At 38.6% G+C, this 13,675-nt stretch overlaps 1 protein-coding gene across 1 annotated transcript in view; it reads right to left on the reverse strand.

The window, feature by feature from the left end:
• Nucleotides 1-2,081: 2,081 nt before the first annotated feature.
• plekhm3 (pleckstrin homology domain containing, family M, member 3) overlaps nucleotides 2,082-13,675 on the reverse strand; it is a 58,234-nt gene continuing 46,640 nt past the window's right edge. The window contains exon 8 of the mRNA XM_048238624.1: nucleotides 2,082-3,043. Coding sequence (XP_048094581.1) covers nucleotides 2,872-3,043 — 172 coding nt within the window. The 3' untranslated portion in view covers nucleotides 2,082-2,871. The remainder of the gene's footprint in view (nucleotides 3,044-13,675) is intronic.

Below are 13,675 nucleotides of genomic sequence, written 5' to 3' on the forward strand. Positions count from 1 at the left end.
GTTTCATACGGCCCCCCATGTTTAGGTAGGAAGGAAAAATTAGAAAAAACAAAACAGAATACTGAACCAAAACTATATAAATGAGTGACAATAGGGTTGGCAGTTAATTCTGTGGAGCGACGGAACAAAACTAGAACTTTTTGGGCCTCCTGACCAGTGGTTATGTCTGGAGGATGAAGAATGAAGAAAACACCATTTGCCCTCAATTTCTATCTATCAACTATCATCTATCAACAAAAGAAGCAAAATATTTTTTAAATTAACTTTTAAAATGATAACCCAATGGTATTACAAATGTAAACTATCTGTGATGTTTTATGAGCAAATAAAAAATGGCAAATAGAATACATACTGTAGGTACATGGAATAAAGTTCTTAATTAAAGAAACGAACAAAAAAACATGGAGGTCTGATTAGAGTGAACCAATAAGACAACAGAATTAACATTAGAATTCAAACAAATATTCACAAAAATGCATTACTGTTTATTGCAACACCCCCAGAGGCCAAATATTGCAAAATTCCTTGTGCGTCCTTACAATGGACCTTATGCACGGAAGGCTCTTTAGCCTGCTCATTTGTCTTCGGTGGAGCCAGGTGTGTTGTAGCTGCCTTTATCGTTAATGTAATTAGTGTGTACCAAGTTAAAGAAGCCAAAAGTGGTTCTACAACACTTTTTGGGTCGTTTGGTGGGTGCTTCGTCTCCCTCTCGTGCTTCTCCGCGGAAAAAACGAATATGCAACTTTATCATCGCGGTCCGAACACATCCGGATGTAACTCGGCGTAAGTATCCAATCGCGCCTCGAAAATGTAGTCAGATTGTAGTTTCTAAGAAGACCGCAAAACGGACTCCGACTTGGCTTTGTTGCTGTTGAAATTGTAAGTAGCCTACCCTTGGGTGAACTTTGTTTTTGTAATGTGATTTGATAGTCTCTTGAACGATGTGTTTGCTCGACCGTGTTATTGTGAGCCCTATGTTTTAGCTTGGTTTATTGATGGCTAGCTCGCTAGCTAGTGGGGGTTTAGCATAGCAGTCACTTGCTACCGAAGCTGCAGGGGGAGCTATGTCATGAAAAATGCGAGCCCAAATCAGGCGAAAACCCAGAAACAGCGAAGGAATAACCAGACCTGCATAGGGCTTCTTTAAGATTTGATTCATCAAAGTTTTGCTGAGACATACACTTGCTTCTTGTTTGGCGGTTTTGATCGGCTGTATTGGGTGCAATCGGAAATCAAAATGGCAATAAGTAACTTTTGTGAGGCTTGGGCTAAAGATCATTTGTGCAAAAGAGAAGAATGAACAAAATCTGTGACCAGTCAAGACTTAACCTTTTTTAATTAGATCCGATATGGCGGAAATTTACGTCATTGGGAGCACTGAACTCAGTTTGACCCAAGGAATCCAACAGTGCACGTTTTTGAAAATCAGGCTTATGGTTCAAAAGTTACGTGCATAGATGCAACTCTAACTTTGACTTATTAGTGGTACTAGAGATTCTGAGCAGACATGAACATGCTGAAATGAGTCAGAGGACTGTCCCCAATCCGTGTGCCAAATTTCACAATTTTTCACCATAGGGTTCTATAGGTTGCCATATGGGTTCATATGGCTTCCATCACGGAAGAAAGAAGCTTCACTGCTAGTCCCACAATAAATAAATACAGAATCAAATGAACAAACAAACACTCTTTGAATATTCCATCATGCTTAATTCCAATCAAACAAGAGCATACAAAATGCATATGACTGCATGCACTTTTTACCTTTTGGATACTTGAATATATTGCTATTGAATCTGATGATATCAATTTAACTTATATGAGGCATTTCAACACTAATTTCTTTTAGTCTGTAGTCTGGGGGTGTTGAAATAGTTTTAGCTATTTATTTTTAAACACAAACAAACACACACATCGTGTGACAACCATGGTGCAATGTGGGCTAAATGTGGGAATTCATTTTAATCTCCTCCTGAGGGTAAGGCTTGAAGGATGACATAAAAAATCCAGAGTACAGGAAGGATCAAGTCTTAAGAATTGTGTCTTAAAGGGAGAGCTTGTAGGTGCATTATTTAAAAAAAAAAAAAAAAAAAAAAAAAAAAAAAAAAAAAGGTTTCTGACAATGGCCAATCTGAAGTCTGGTAAATCATGCCAAAGTCTTGTCTGACCCTGGGAGCTTACATTTTGGGCCGAGCTTTTTTGGTGACTTGTAGAGAAACCTTCACCTAACATTACTGGAATTACATGTCTAACAGAGTATGATTGGTGTAAGGTCATCAAATTTGCTGTGTGTTGAGATTTCCCCCCCCTTTTTTTTGGACGTCTGCCCTGTTTCAAAAATTCAACTTTAAAGTTCAATGATTTCACAAATGACCATACGGCATCAAGAAAAAAAATCAGCTTAGTTAATTGCTGGTAGAAGTTTGTGGTGAATCATCTTGGCAGTTCCAGGAGAATTACACTCCAAATTAGTCTTTTATTGTCTTGTTGATTTTCATGGCATTACTGTATTAATCCATATAAACATCACACATGTTCATCACATGGTGTTATTGTTGTGGAGGTGTGATTAAGGTTTAATTTAAAAGCCACTGGGTTATGAAACCCCATCTGTGCAGTCTGCCATAACTGTAAGTCCAAACATAATATTAATAATTGTTTTATATAGGTTTTCCCTTTATTTGAGTGTTGGAAGGAGTCCATAATGAATATGTATTGTGACTTTGTGAGAATTATAAGAATCAGTTGTCTATTGTATAGCATAGCCACATGGTACTCTCTTGCTTTAGAGAATGCTGTGGTTGTCTTTGCTGCCTCAGTGGCTCTGATTTTAGTGAGACTGGCTTCTTGGCCTCTGATGGTTTTTGGACCTCAGCTGCCCAACTCAAAGTAGCCAAGGACACTGTTGTTAGGACTGTCATCAGGATCTAGTCGCCTCCAGAAAGACGCTGGCTTCTTATGTAGTTCCCGTTGCACACAACGTGGACATGACTGCCCTCGTAGACAGCACTCAGCATGGAAGACAGCACCACAGCCCTCACACCTACAAACACACAGAATCATATTTTACAGGTACCAAAGTAAGAACTGTCAGGAAGGCTCTATACTTACATGTGCAAGCACTAAGGATGGGAATGGATTTCTTCAATACTGATGCCATTATTGATTCTGCTAATAAAGGGGAAAAAAGTAGGCCTACAGTAGTCTGAATAGTCTTCCTAATAAAATCTGAACTGTTTTAATTATTGTTCAGTAACATAAAATGGATCATCAAATATTCTTGAGCTGTACAGTCTGTGTGTGGGCAACCCGCTTTGAGCAAGCGCCTTTCAAGTCACTCAAGGACATTGTACAATAAGACAAGAGGACATAGACATAAGAGTAGCATAAAAGCATCAAACAGACAGTATACAAGAGAACATAGACATAAAAGCAATATACAGGGACAGTACACTTAGTAACCCAGGTAAAAAAGTAGTATACTTTAGTGTGTTAGAAATATGATTAAAGTATATGAAGTATAAAGCAAGTATGCTTACACTTTTTGTACTTTATGTAAAGTATGTTTAATGTGTACTTTTAGAAAGTATACTTCAAAGTAGATGTTATTAAGTTCAACTTCAGTGTACTAAAATTAAATATACTTATTGTTGATTTTGTGTCTTAGTAAGGTAGTAGCCTATACGTTTGTGATGTAGTAGAGGTTGTGAGAGGATGAATGTGGCATTTTGTTAAATAAATTTATAGGCAACACAGTTAAATGTATGGGCAGTCCAGTTGACCAATAACATGGCTGTTTGAATTTGAAATGAAGTGGGCGGATCTCTGCACCTTTCGAGCAAAACGTGGTGTGAGCAAACATTAACTTTATTTGCAAGACAGATGGACTGTAGAGACCAGAAAATGCATAACGTTCACGGTCCATTATAAGGTTACAGGTTTGTCCAAATTAAAGATACCATAAATTCTAGTCATGCCAGAGACGTTGGTCCTACAGAGCCAGAAGGACTCTTCATATGAGATAACAAGGGCTGAAGCCAGTTGGATCTAAAGTGCCAAGTTATTCGTTATCAGGTGAGTCCCAAAGCATATTGTTACATTATTCTGATGTAGCTTACTCTTTATGACCTTCGGTAGTCTTTGGAGAAGTTAAATTGATGGCTTAGCAATCTTTCAAGAGTTTGTTTTTATCCTTGCTAGTACAAGCTAGCAATGCCAGATCACGTTAGCTAATTTAGCTAACGTTATCATACACGTCGACCCAGATCCCTATCAAGAAGAAAACTACATTAGCCTGCTTTGTGTTTGTGGGGTTATTGACAAGCGTTGGCTAGCACTAACGTTAGACAAACTATGATGGAAGAAAGTGTGTTCTTTATTAAGCAACGTTTGCCTAAAGTTCACCAATGTTCTTTAATATTATGTGTGGTGTAGGCTACCTCACAGAGGATGGTGCTAGGCTAGTCACACTTCACATTTATTAGGCATGCTAATGACATTGTAGCTGTTTTTTTCTTTAATCGTGGAGACATCTTTTAAAATGAGTCTACAGGACAAATTACATGCATTTTATGAAGTAGAACGTTTTTTTCCACCATTGATATTAGAGGGGGAATTAAACCTGGTGTTCTAAGTTATTGCTATGAAGCTTAGGCTACACGATTGATATTATGCCTTGGTTTATGCGATAGATTTAGATTTTTTTTAACTATTCGTGTTTGACAGAGCATTCAAGTTCATTTCATGGTAGTGTTTGTAATTTACCTAGTTTTAATCTGTAGCCTAACTATGTTTTTACAGGTGTTCCTGGACAGTTTTGAAACCGAGATGTCTGGCACGCTCAAATAATCAGCAGTAAAGGTAAATATTCTTAATCCAGGACCTTGCCCCATTACTCTTAAAGCATAACTCAAGCCAAAATGCAACCTAGGGTCTTTTTGTGAATGTACCCGAGTCAAACTTTCGTTTGAAAGCATAATAAGCATAATAAGTCAGCATAATAAGTCAGAAGCGCCACCATTAAGCTTAACTGTATTGTCGTTTCTGGGTCAAATACCATTTTGAATGGGAGTCGTAGGGGCAGAACTATTTTGATACATGATTTTGATTCATGCATCAAAATAGTAGGCTAGTGCCCCTACGACTCCCATTTAAAATGCCATTTGACCCGAAAACCATAATAGGGTTGTATTGGAAACAAAGGAATCTAAGGTAATCAAATGCAGAAAACAGGGTGGTTGCACTCATATTGGTGCCAAGGTGCACAACTACCTGGCCTACCTGGCCAGGTCTACCCATACCAGGATGGCGAACAGATGGTGTCGATACCAATTTGACCCATAAAAAGTAAATGTCAAATAGGTACAGATAATCTGTATTAATCTCATCATTGCCAATGGATTTCTGTGTAAAATATTGTTTATCTTGTAAAATGCTGTCCATCTTCTTTCTGTTCACAGACAACAGAGACAAATTCTCTAATACCAAGGTCAATGCATTTGACTGCTGTCCAGCCCCAGGTTGCCACCGAAAACTTGCGTCTTGGACTGGAAGATGGTGTGCTAGTAAGGAAGCTAGCTACCACAGCTTTTGCCACCACATCTCAGTGTTGGGAGGGAAGTTCACTCACTGCACAACTCTACCAGCTGTACCTTTCCTCCTCAGCCATGATCCGTAACCACCATGGTTTTCTTTCTGGGCCAGAAGACTTTGCAAACAAATAAGCAATAAATGATCATACATTACAAATTTAGCCATGTTAGACTGTTAAGTTGTTGGCTTGTAGGCTGGGTGTCCAGTAAACAATTTCAAGCTTAGAGGGCAAATTCTCTCACCTAGGAGGGTAAACAACTTTTGTTTTTCATGAAATCTGCATTTTGAATTGATGGTCTACCAATGAGGCTGTAGAGTATCGCGACACAATAGTGGCAAAAAGCACTTGCGCAATAAAACATGCATTCGGGTGTATTATATTATTTCACACACATATATATTAAATGCGTGCACGCAAATTCTCTCTGCGCGTGAGCACTCAGAGGAATCTGCTCCCCAAGCATGGAAGAAAATGCTGCGAGCGAGGAGGAATCTGACCAGCGCTCCAAACAGCCACTCGAAAAATCTATGCATGTGAAATAATATAATAATTTCCAAATGCATGTTTTATCAGCGTTACCACATCCAACTTGAAAAGATATGCTCAAGAGATCCAAAACTTTCAGAAAAATGTTTTACTTTTGTTATGGATGAATATTATGTTTTGTTTTCATTCATGTCAATAAAATGTTTTTCTCATAATCAAAGTGTAATTTGTCATGTAACAGAATAGGTAGGAGAGTACTAATAGTACAATTTTAAATCACACTAATATTATACTTAAATTGCATGCCTTTATAATGCTTAAAGTATCTTAAGACTATACTTTTATTAACATAACTGCAAACTTTCAAGGCACTTATTGTAGTCAGGAAGTAAATTTGAAGTTAATTTAAAATATTACAGAAGCATGCCAAATGAATACGGTAGAAATGAGGATGATAAGAGTGTATTCAAAATACACTACACTATTATTAGTTATACTGTAATGCCTTTTAAGTACATTTCCAATACACTTGGGATGTTACAAAATTGTACTGCGACTGTGTTCTGAATGCTCATAAAATCTCTTTTTGTATAATGTACTTAAGAACACTAAGTTTGAAAAAAGTTGTTCCATTTTAGCACACTAATTACACTCAAAGTATAGTCAAGTTGGTATTAAGTTGAACATAATACATAATTCAATACACTTAATTACACTTGGATTTGACGAAAAAAGTACAAACTGTACTTAGTACACTTTCAAAAAGTATACTTTTAATAGTTAAAGTTAAAACACACTATACATTCAGCAGGGGACCGACATTGCCAACAAAAGTAGAATAAAATAAAATAAAACAGTAATAGAGGAGCGAGTGGGATGGAGGAGGCATGGTTATAAGTAGGAAGGAAAAGCAAGAGTGAAAAGGTGAGTTAACATGGATTTAAAGGTGGACAGGTGCTTTGACATAGTGCAAGTGGGAGGGAGTTCCAGAGTTTGGGGCCAGCCATGCTAAAGGCCCCGTCACCCATGGAACGGAGATGTGCAGTGGGGGTGGATAGCAGTGGAGCGTAAGGTGCGGGTTGGTTGGTAAGGGGTCAGGAGGCTTGAAAGATAAGAGGGTGCAAGATTATGTTGTGCTTTGAAGACAAGAAGGAGCACACTGTAGCCTACTGGTAGCTTCGTTGTCCTGCACCACATACAATAAACAATGAAACTGAAATATCTAGCTTTAGATAACAATTTATTAGTATGTAGGGCCTCCTTTTGCAATACTGCATCAACTTATCTTGGGAATGAGAGATAAAAGTCCTGCATGGTGGCCAGAGGGATTTTGGACCGTTCCTAAACAGTGGCCAGAGGCCTCATTTATATATATAAAAAAACACCATAGATTCAAACATAAAACACTGCATATGCCCAAAACTTACAATGTACATACACACAAAAATATTTTTATTCATAAAACCCTGCGGTACACACCTTTATGCAGGCGGCTGCTTCTAAATACCAACCCACGTTAAATTGTGCCTGCACAAGTGCTACACTCATCCCACTGTCGCCTTACAATAATTCATAAGCGGCCAGTGCAAAACGGTTCATGATTATGCTTTATGATTATCCAATAAATGCTTCTTATACATCTTCATTATCATCAAAGATGGAAACATAACATCAATTTGGAGAAGGAAGTCCACATGCATTAACATTAAAAGTGTGAGGGGAAATATTTTCACCAACGTGACATCTAATTATGAATATGCCACGTCTTTGCACATGTTATAAATCGCCAGAATTATGTGTAATAAAGCCAAATAATATCACATATGCTTACATAGGACAGATGTAAATTAGACGTTTTAAGAGGGCAGCAGCATTGTTCACGAGTTACAGAAGTTACAAAATAATAAGAGTGCTCTATCGTGAAGTTCTAATCTTTCTAAGCAAACTTTGTGACAATGCTCACAACATTGCTGGCATACATTGCTCTAAGAAACATAACATGATGACAAACTTTAGAATACATGTAAATAAGGCTATTCCATAAGGTTGATGGTTCATTTCGCTGGTTACTTTGTGACTATGTGACAATAAAGGCCTACTACTACTACTACTAAATAATTAAGGCTATTCAAACTGGTTTTTAAATGCATTTTCAGAGACCACTAGCTGTCTTATAGTTGGCTAGTAACTCCATAGCTATAGTAGGCAAACAACATCAAGGGGGCAGGCGAACGTTTGGAGAGCCGTAGACACTATGGCGGATCTTAGGCTAAATAGTAGACCAGTTGCACCTAGCCATCCCATTGAACCCCATACAATTTGGCGCCACTTTGACATCAAATAACGTTACAGCTGAAGCGTTTATATGAACTTTTTCTATTTTCGGAGTAATACAACATTGTGTGATTGGCGTCATGACCTCGTAACTGACTTACCGGCTGAATAATAAACTTTTTTCCAAAATCAATGCTAACGTGACGTAATTTACGTAATGAGCATGCGACCAGAGCGGGTGAAAGCGCTGCACAGGAGCAAAATAACCGTATTCTCTGGATAAGAACGAAAGCATCGGACCACAACATTTCAGCGAAGTTTAAGACAGTAGGCTATGAATGTGGCGAGTGTTGTTTATATGAAATCACATATATCTACGAACAACTAGGACATTTAAGAAAAGTAAATGTAGACGTGGTGGTAACGAAGTAAGGGGCTACATACCCGATCTCTCGCTGCAGCTATCACAAGAGTTACACGAGTCAGACTACGTGCCTACGCATTTACGTCCCCTGAGCCTGCGCAGAAAGCCTCGTCGACCAATAGGAAACGGTTTAAATTTGCTTCACCCATCTCGACTGACGTCTACGTGATGACTCTATCCATATGTTTTACTGTCTATGAACAACATCAGTGTCCAAACATGTCGCCTTAGCAAGATAGTTTGATTAGGAAAATAGCCTACATTTTCAGAGACCACATCCCTCCTAAAAGTAGGCTAGTAAAATTAGCCTATTCATTTGCTTTGTTTATTAGCATTAACATTGATAATCGTGATTTTTATGCCAACACATCTAAAGCATATTTAACCTTTAAATTTCGACTCCATGCAGTAATAATAGTAAAAGGCATAACAGTGGCATTAACTTTACCAGATATCAATAAGTATTTTTTTCCTACCAGTTTGCTGTTTTAGTTGACAACTGCTCTGAACTCTTGCCAATTCCAGTTACAGTTCCTGCTCGTTCTATCGTCTAGCTTCAGGGGCAAACCTTTGATGCTCAAACCTTCGATGCTCTAGAGTAGGGATGTCATGATTAGAGATTTTGGTGGTACGATAATTGTCTGAAGGATAATCATGATTTTACGATTATTACGATTGTTTTGTGTGAATATTTTTCACAACAATACTAATGTATAAAATCAAACAAACACATTCTTTAGAGGTTTTGATCTTTAAAGGTTATTTATTGCCGTTTTTTCACAGTAAGACACTGCATAGTAGTAATAATAAAATAATCACTCTGCTTTGTAAACTATATCCGCATTTCCCTTTTGGAAAAAGTCAAAGGCTGTAGTCTCTCTCCTGATAATTTAACACTAATGTTCTAGTATTTTCAGTTTGTGCATTCTTTCAACTATTGTTTTGGATGTAGATAATGGAAACATGAAATAGGCTAGATCAGGGCCGGAAAGCATGGCATTCTGGGCAATAGCTGTGGGCGCCAAACTAGGGCGCCACAGCGCAGCGAGCTTAGCTACAGTATAGGCTACAACATTGAAAACACATTCATTGTCAAATAATGACAGACTGTTTAAATGCGGGAGCAGTAAGTAATTCATTTTCAGTGATATCGGTTAAATAACAATCATGAATGAGACGTTCAAAGCATAGATCAGCACCCATACGCGGGAGAAAAGTTTTTCAACCTTTGCACTTTTCTGTATTCTGCAGCACTGCTTTGATGGTCCTATCGCAGGGTGATATGAGACAGCGACACTCGTTCACAATCGTTCCTAATGTCACGTTTAAATGTTATTAAACATGACATATTAAATAGGTAGTCCGATTTCTGTATAATAGCCTGTAATAATAAAATGTTTATGTTATGTGAAAAGCCTAATTGCTTAATTGTAAACTACCATTTTTTTTCTGTGAGGCCTGGTCGCAATTGTCCCGCAACATTTTTTTTATTTTTCCTTGCGGTCCAGTAGCGCTGGAAAGTAGCAAGTTGAGCTCCCCCACATTGAAACCAGTCCCCGATCTGCACGCTGCAGCCAGGGGCTTCTCCGAAGGTAGCACACAGTCGAAAGTGGCACAGTCTATGAACATGGGGGCGCTATATTCCTATTTCGCACAGGGCGCAGGCTTGCCTTCCGCCGTCCCTGGGCTAGATAGAAATTGAGAACATCTAGAGAACATCCTAAATTCTGCTCCACCCTCCACACACACACACAAGATTATGGCTAAATGACATGTTTCTATTTCATATATTTTAGAATTCATATAAAGATTATATTTTGTTAATGGTACAAATTATTATGTATAATAGTAAATTATTATGAAATTACCAGTAGGTAAGAATATTTAGTAATATTTAGATTTAAAATAATCTATTACACTAATTTACAGTCACTGTAAGAAATATGTGAAAGTAATTAGCCTTCAGTCGAACAGTTTTAGGCTAGTGAAAAATAGTTGCGCATAGTACGTAAGGATATGTGGATGCAATTCATTGTGTTCTTTTTGTCATTAGATAAAATAAATGTTCAAAAAAATGACAAGTCGAAGAAAATCTTTCTGGGATCATAGAAGAGATAAGTGACTCACAATGTTCCTTTATGATTTTGGTGAGCAGTACTTAAATGACATGACGTGAGCTAGCGAGATAGTTAGCGAGTAACTCCAGATGTAAACGTTTGCCAATAGGTTGCGTAGCCTATTTCTGAAATGTCATTAAACCCAACAGTAGGCCTAAATTAACTAAATCTCATAGCCTAGGTAGGTTAGCTAAACAAACTTGACAGATGCAAGTGAGTAAATCAACTTATTATACGGCTCTTCACAATGCAAGTAGAATGCTCCATTGACTTGAATGGGATTTCCGAAAGATCTAGCGGTCATCATTATTTCTTGGGAAAGGACCTCTGAAAACAAGAATGACCGCTGTCAATGGCAACGGAGTTTGTGCTTGGAACTTCATTCAAAAGTGAAAACAGACGGTTGATCAGCTGTGTTCTAAAGAATGTTTGATTCAAGTTCAGCGTGTGTTGCGAACTATTTGTTTCTCAGCAAAAGCCACGACGAAACGCTAACAAAAAAGTGTAAAGAGACATATCATGGAGTTTATTTTTTCGTCCCTTCAGGGCGAAACAAGACCCCTCCGCTGGCGCGTCGGGGTCCGGTTCGCCCTGTCGGGACTTATTTTTCCCATAATGACCGGCGTTCTATACATTATCCCTTACTTATTATACGGCTCTTCACAATGCAAGTAGAATGCTCCATTGACTTGAATGGGATTTCCAAAAGTTCTAGCGGTCATTATTTCTTGGGAAAGGACCTCTGAAAACAAGAATGACCGCTGTCAATGGCAACGGAGTTTGCGCTTGGAATTTCATTCAAAAGTGAAAGCAGACGGTTGATCAGAGGGGTATTCCAGAAAGGAGGTTTAACAAACACTGAGATAAAACTTGAACCTGTGTCTGAACCTGTGGCGACTAAACCCGAGCTGTCGGTTCCAAAACACCAGTTACCAGTTAGTTCAATCAACCCTATGTTAGATAACCTAGAGTTGTGCGCGTTCACGGCGAACTTATAAAGGCATCATCTATTGAGAGTCGAAACCATGAGTGAAACCGCTGAAAGGAAGAGCACCGTATTTTTCAGAGGCGGAGTAGTCGAGGCTTACGAGGAGGAGAGAACTGTAATAACAAAAAAAGAGTAATACTTAAGCGCCTCGTCCCGAGACCTTGCTTGGCAGAGAATAGCCTAACTGACCCGTGTAAATGCGTATGTTTAAGATAGCCTATTTAATGTCAAAAGCACAATTAAATAATTCACTGGACATCACGTGTAGGCCTATTGACTGCTTTGAATGATGCTTTCTTAAACTAGCCTACCTCGTCACAGATTGAGTGGGCCATAGAATTCTTTGAGAATTCCAAATGTGATTTTCTATTTTAACGCGGGTTCTGCAGCTGTGGGCCAAGTTAAACTTTTGCGCTCCATCATCGGAAGGGTGAATGTCGGAAGACATGGGTAGCCTATTGGACACATTTCGGTGCACATTTGGAAAATTTTATAAGTGATGATGACCTGCCAGTTGGTGAAACTACACTTTAATGATCCTCGTGGGTTTGTGTCCAGGAAAACGAATGAAGTTGCGCAGGAACTGCTTTAGCGCAAGGCAAACTTTACGGACTGACAGCTTGCCGATATGCTCTGCGTCTCCAACACTACAAAAACTCCCAGTCGGAGAGCGTGTGTAGCCTATTAAAAATATTTTATCCCAAATGCCATCAGCATTCTTAACCAAACTTAGTGACAACATGCATAGCCTACCCGGCTGAGCTGTACAGCTATATTTAATCTTATTTATTAATTTTCTATAGGCTATGTTTCCTCTTTTTTGTACTGTACTTGTTTTAATTATATCTTCAATGTGTCTGAGATGTTGTTTGTCCATCTGTCTGGTAAGCCAAACACAAATGTCCACTATGGTGTAGGCTAGCTACATTAAAGATTTATTTTATTCTATTCTAATCCACCATGCGTAATGTAGGGATGGAGAATGCTTTTCAAGAAGCCTATATTTAGGATTCAGCTGAAAAACTCTAGCGCTCTTGAAACACTCGTTTGGAAAAGAATGGATATGCTTTCATGTGATATCGTGGTCTTATCGCCCTCTCACGGTAAATTGCACGGATGAATATTTTGTGCTTGATGAACATGATTTTGTGCTTCTTTTTCAATCTTTTTCAACCTTCATCAAAATGAAACGCCATTGTGTGACAAGTGTAATAGCGGCCTGATTGAACATGCACTGAAATAACCGAACATAATTGAACATAACCTACCCCCTACCAGGTTAAGTTCAGAGCCTATGTTACCATAGTTACTTACATAGCCTGATCATTTTTGAGCTTTCTGGAACTGAAATCCCAGGTTTACCGTTTACTCTGGGTTAACATACCCAGTTCAGTTCAGAGCCTATGTTACCATAGTTACTTACATAGCCTGATCATTTTTGAGCTTTCTGGAACTGAAATCCCAGGTTTACCGCTAACTCTGGGTTAACATACCCAGTTAAGCCAGTAAACCTGCTTTCTGGAATACCCCCCAGCTGTGTTCTAAAGAATGTTTGATTCAAGTTCAGCGTGTGTTGCGAACTATTTGTTTCTCAGCAAAAGCCACGACGAAACGGTAACAAATAAGTGTGACATATCATGGAGTTTATTTTTTCGTTTTGGCAAGTAGCCGTATAATAAGCGGGATAATGTATAGAACGCCGGTCATTATGGGAAAATAAGTCCCTTCAGGGCGAAACAAGACCCCTCGGCTGGCCAAGGTCGGGTCCGTTAGATCCTGTCGGGACTTATTTT

Source organism: Alosa alosa, chromosome 3, assembly GCF_017589495.1.
Source record: "Alosa alosa isolate M-15738 ecotype Scorff River chromosome 3, AALO_Geno_1.1, whole genome shotgun sequence".
Taxonomy (NCBI): Eukaryota; Metazoa; Chordata; class Actinopteri; order Clupeiformes; family Clupeidae; genus Alosa; species Alosa alosa.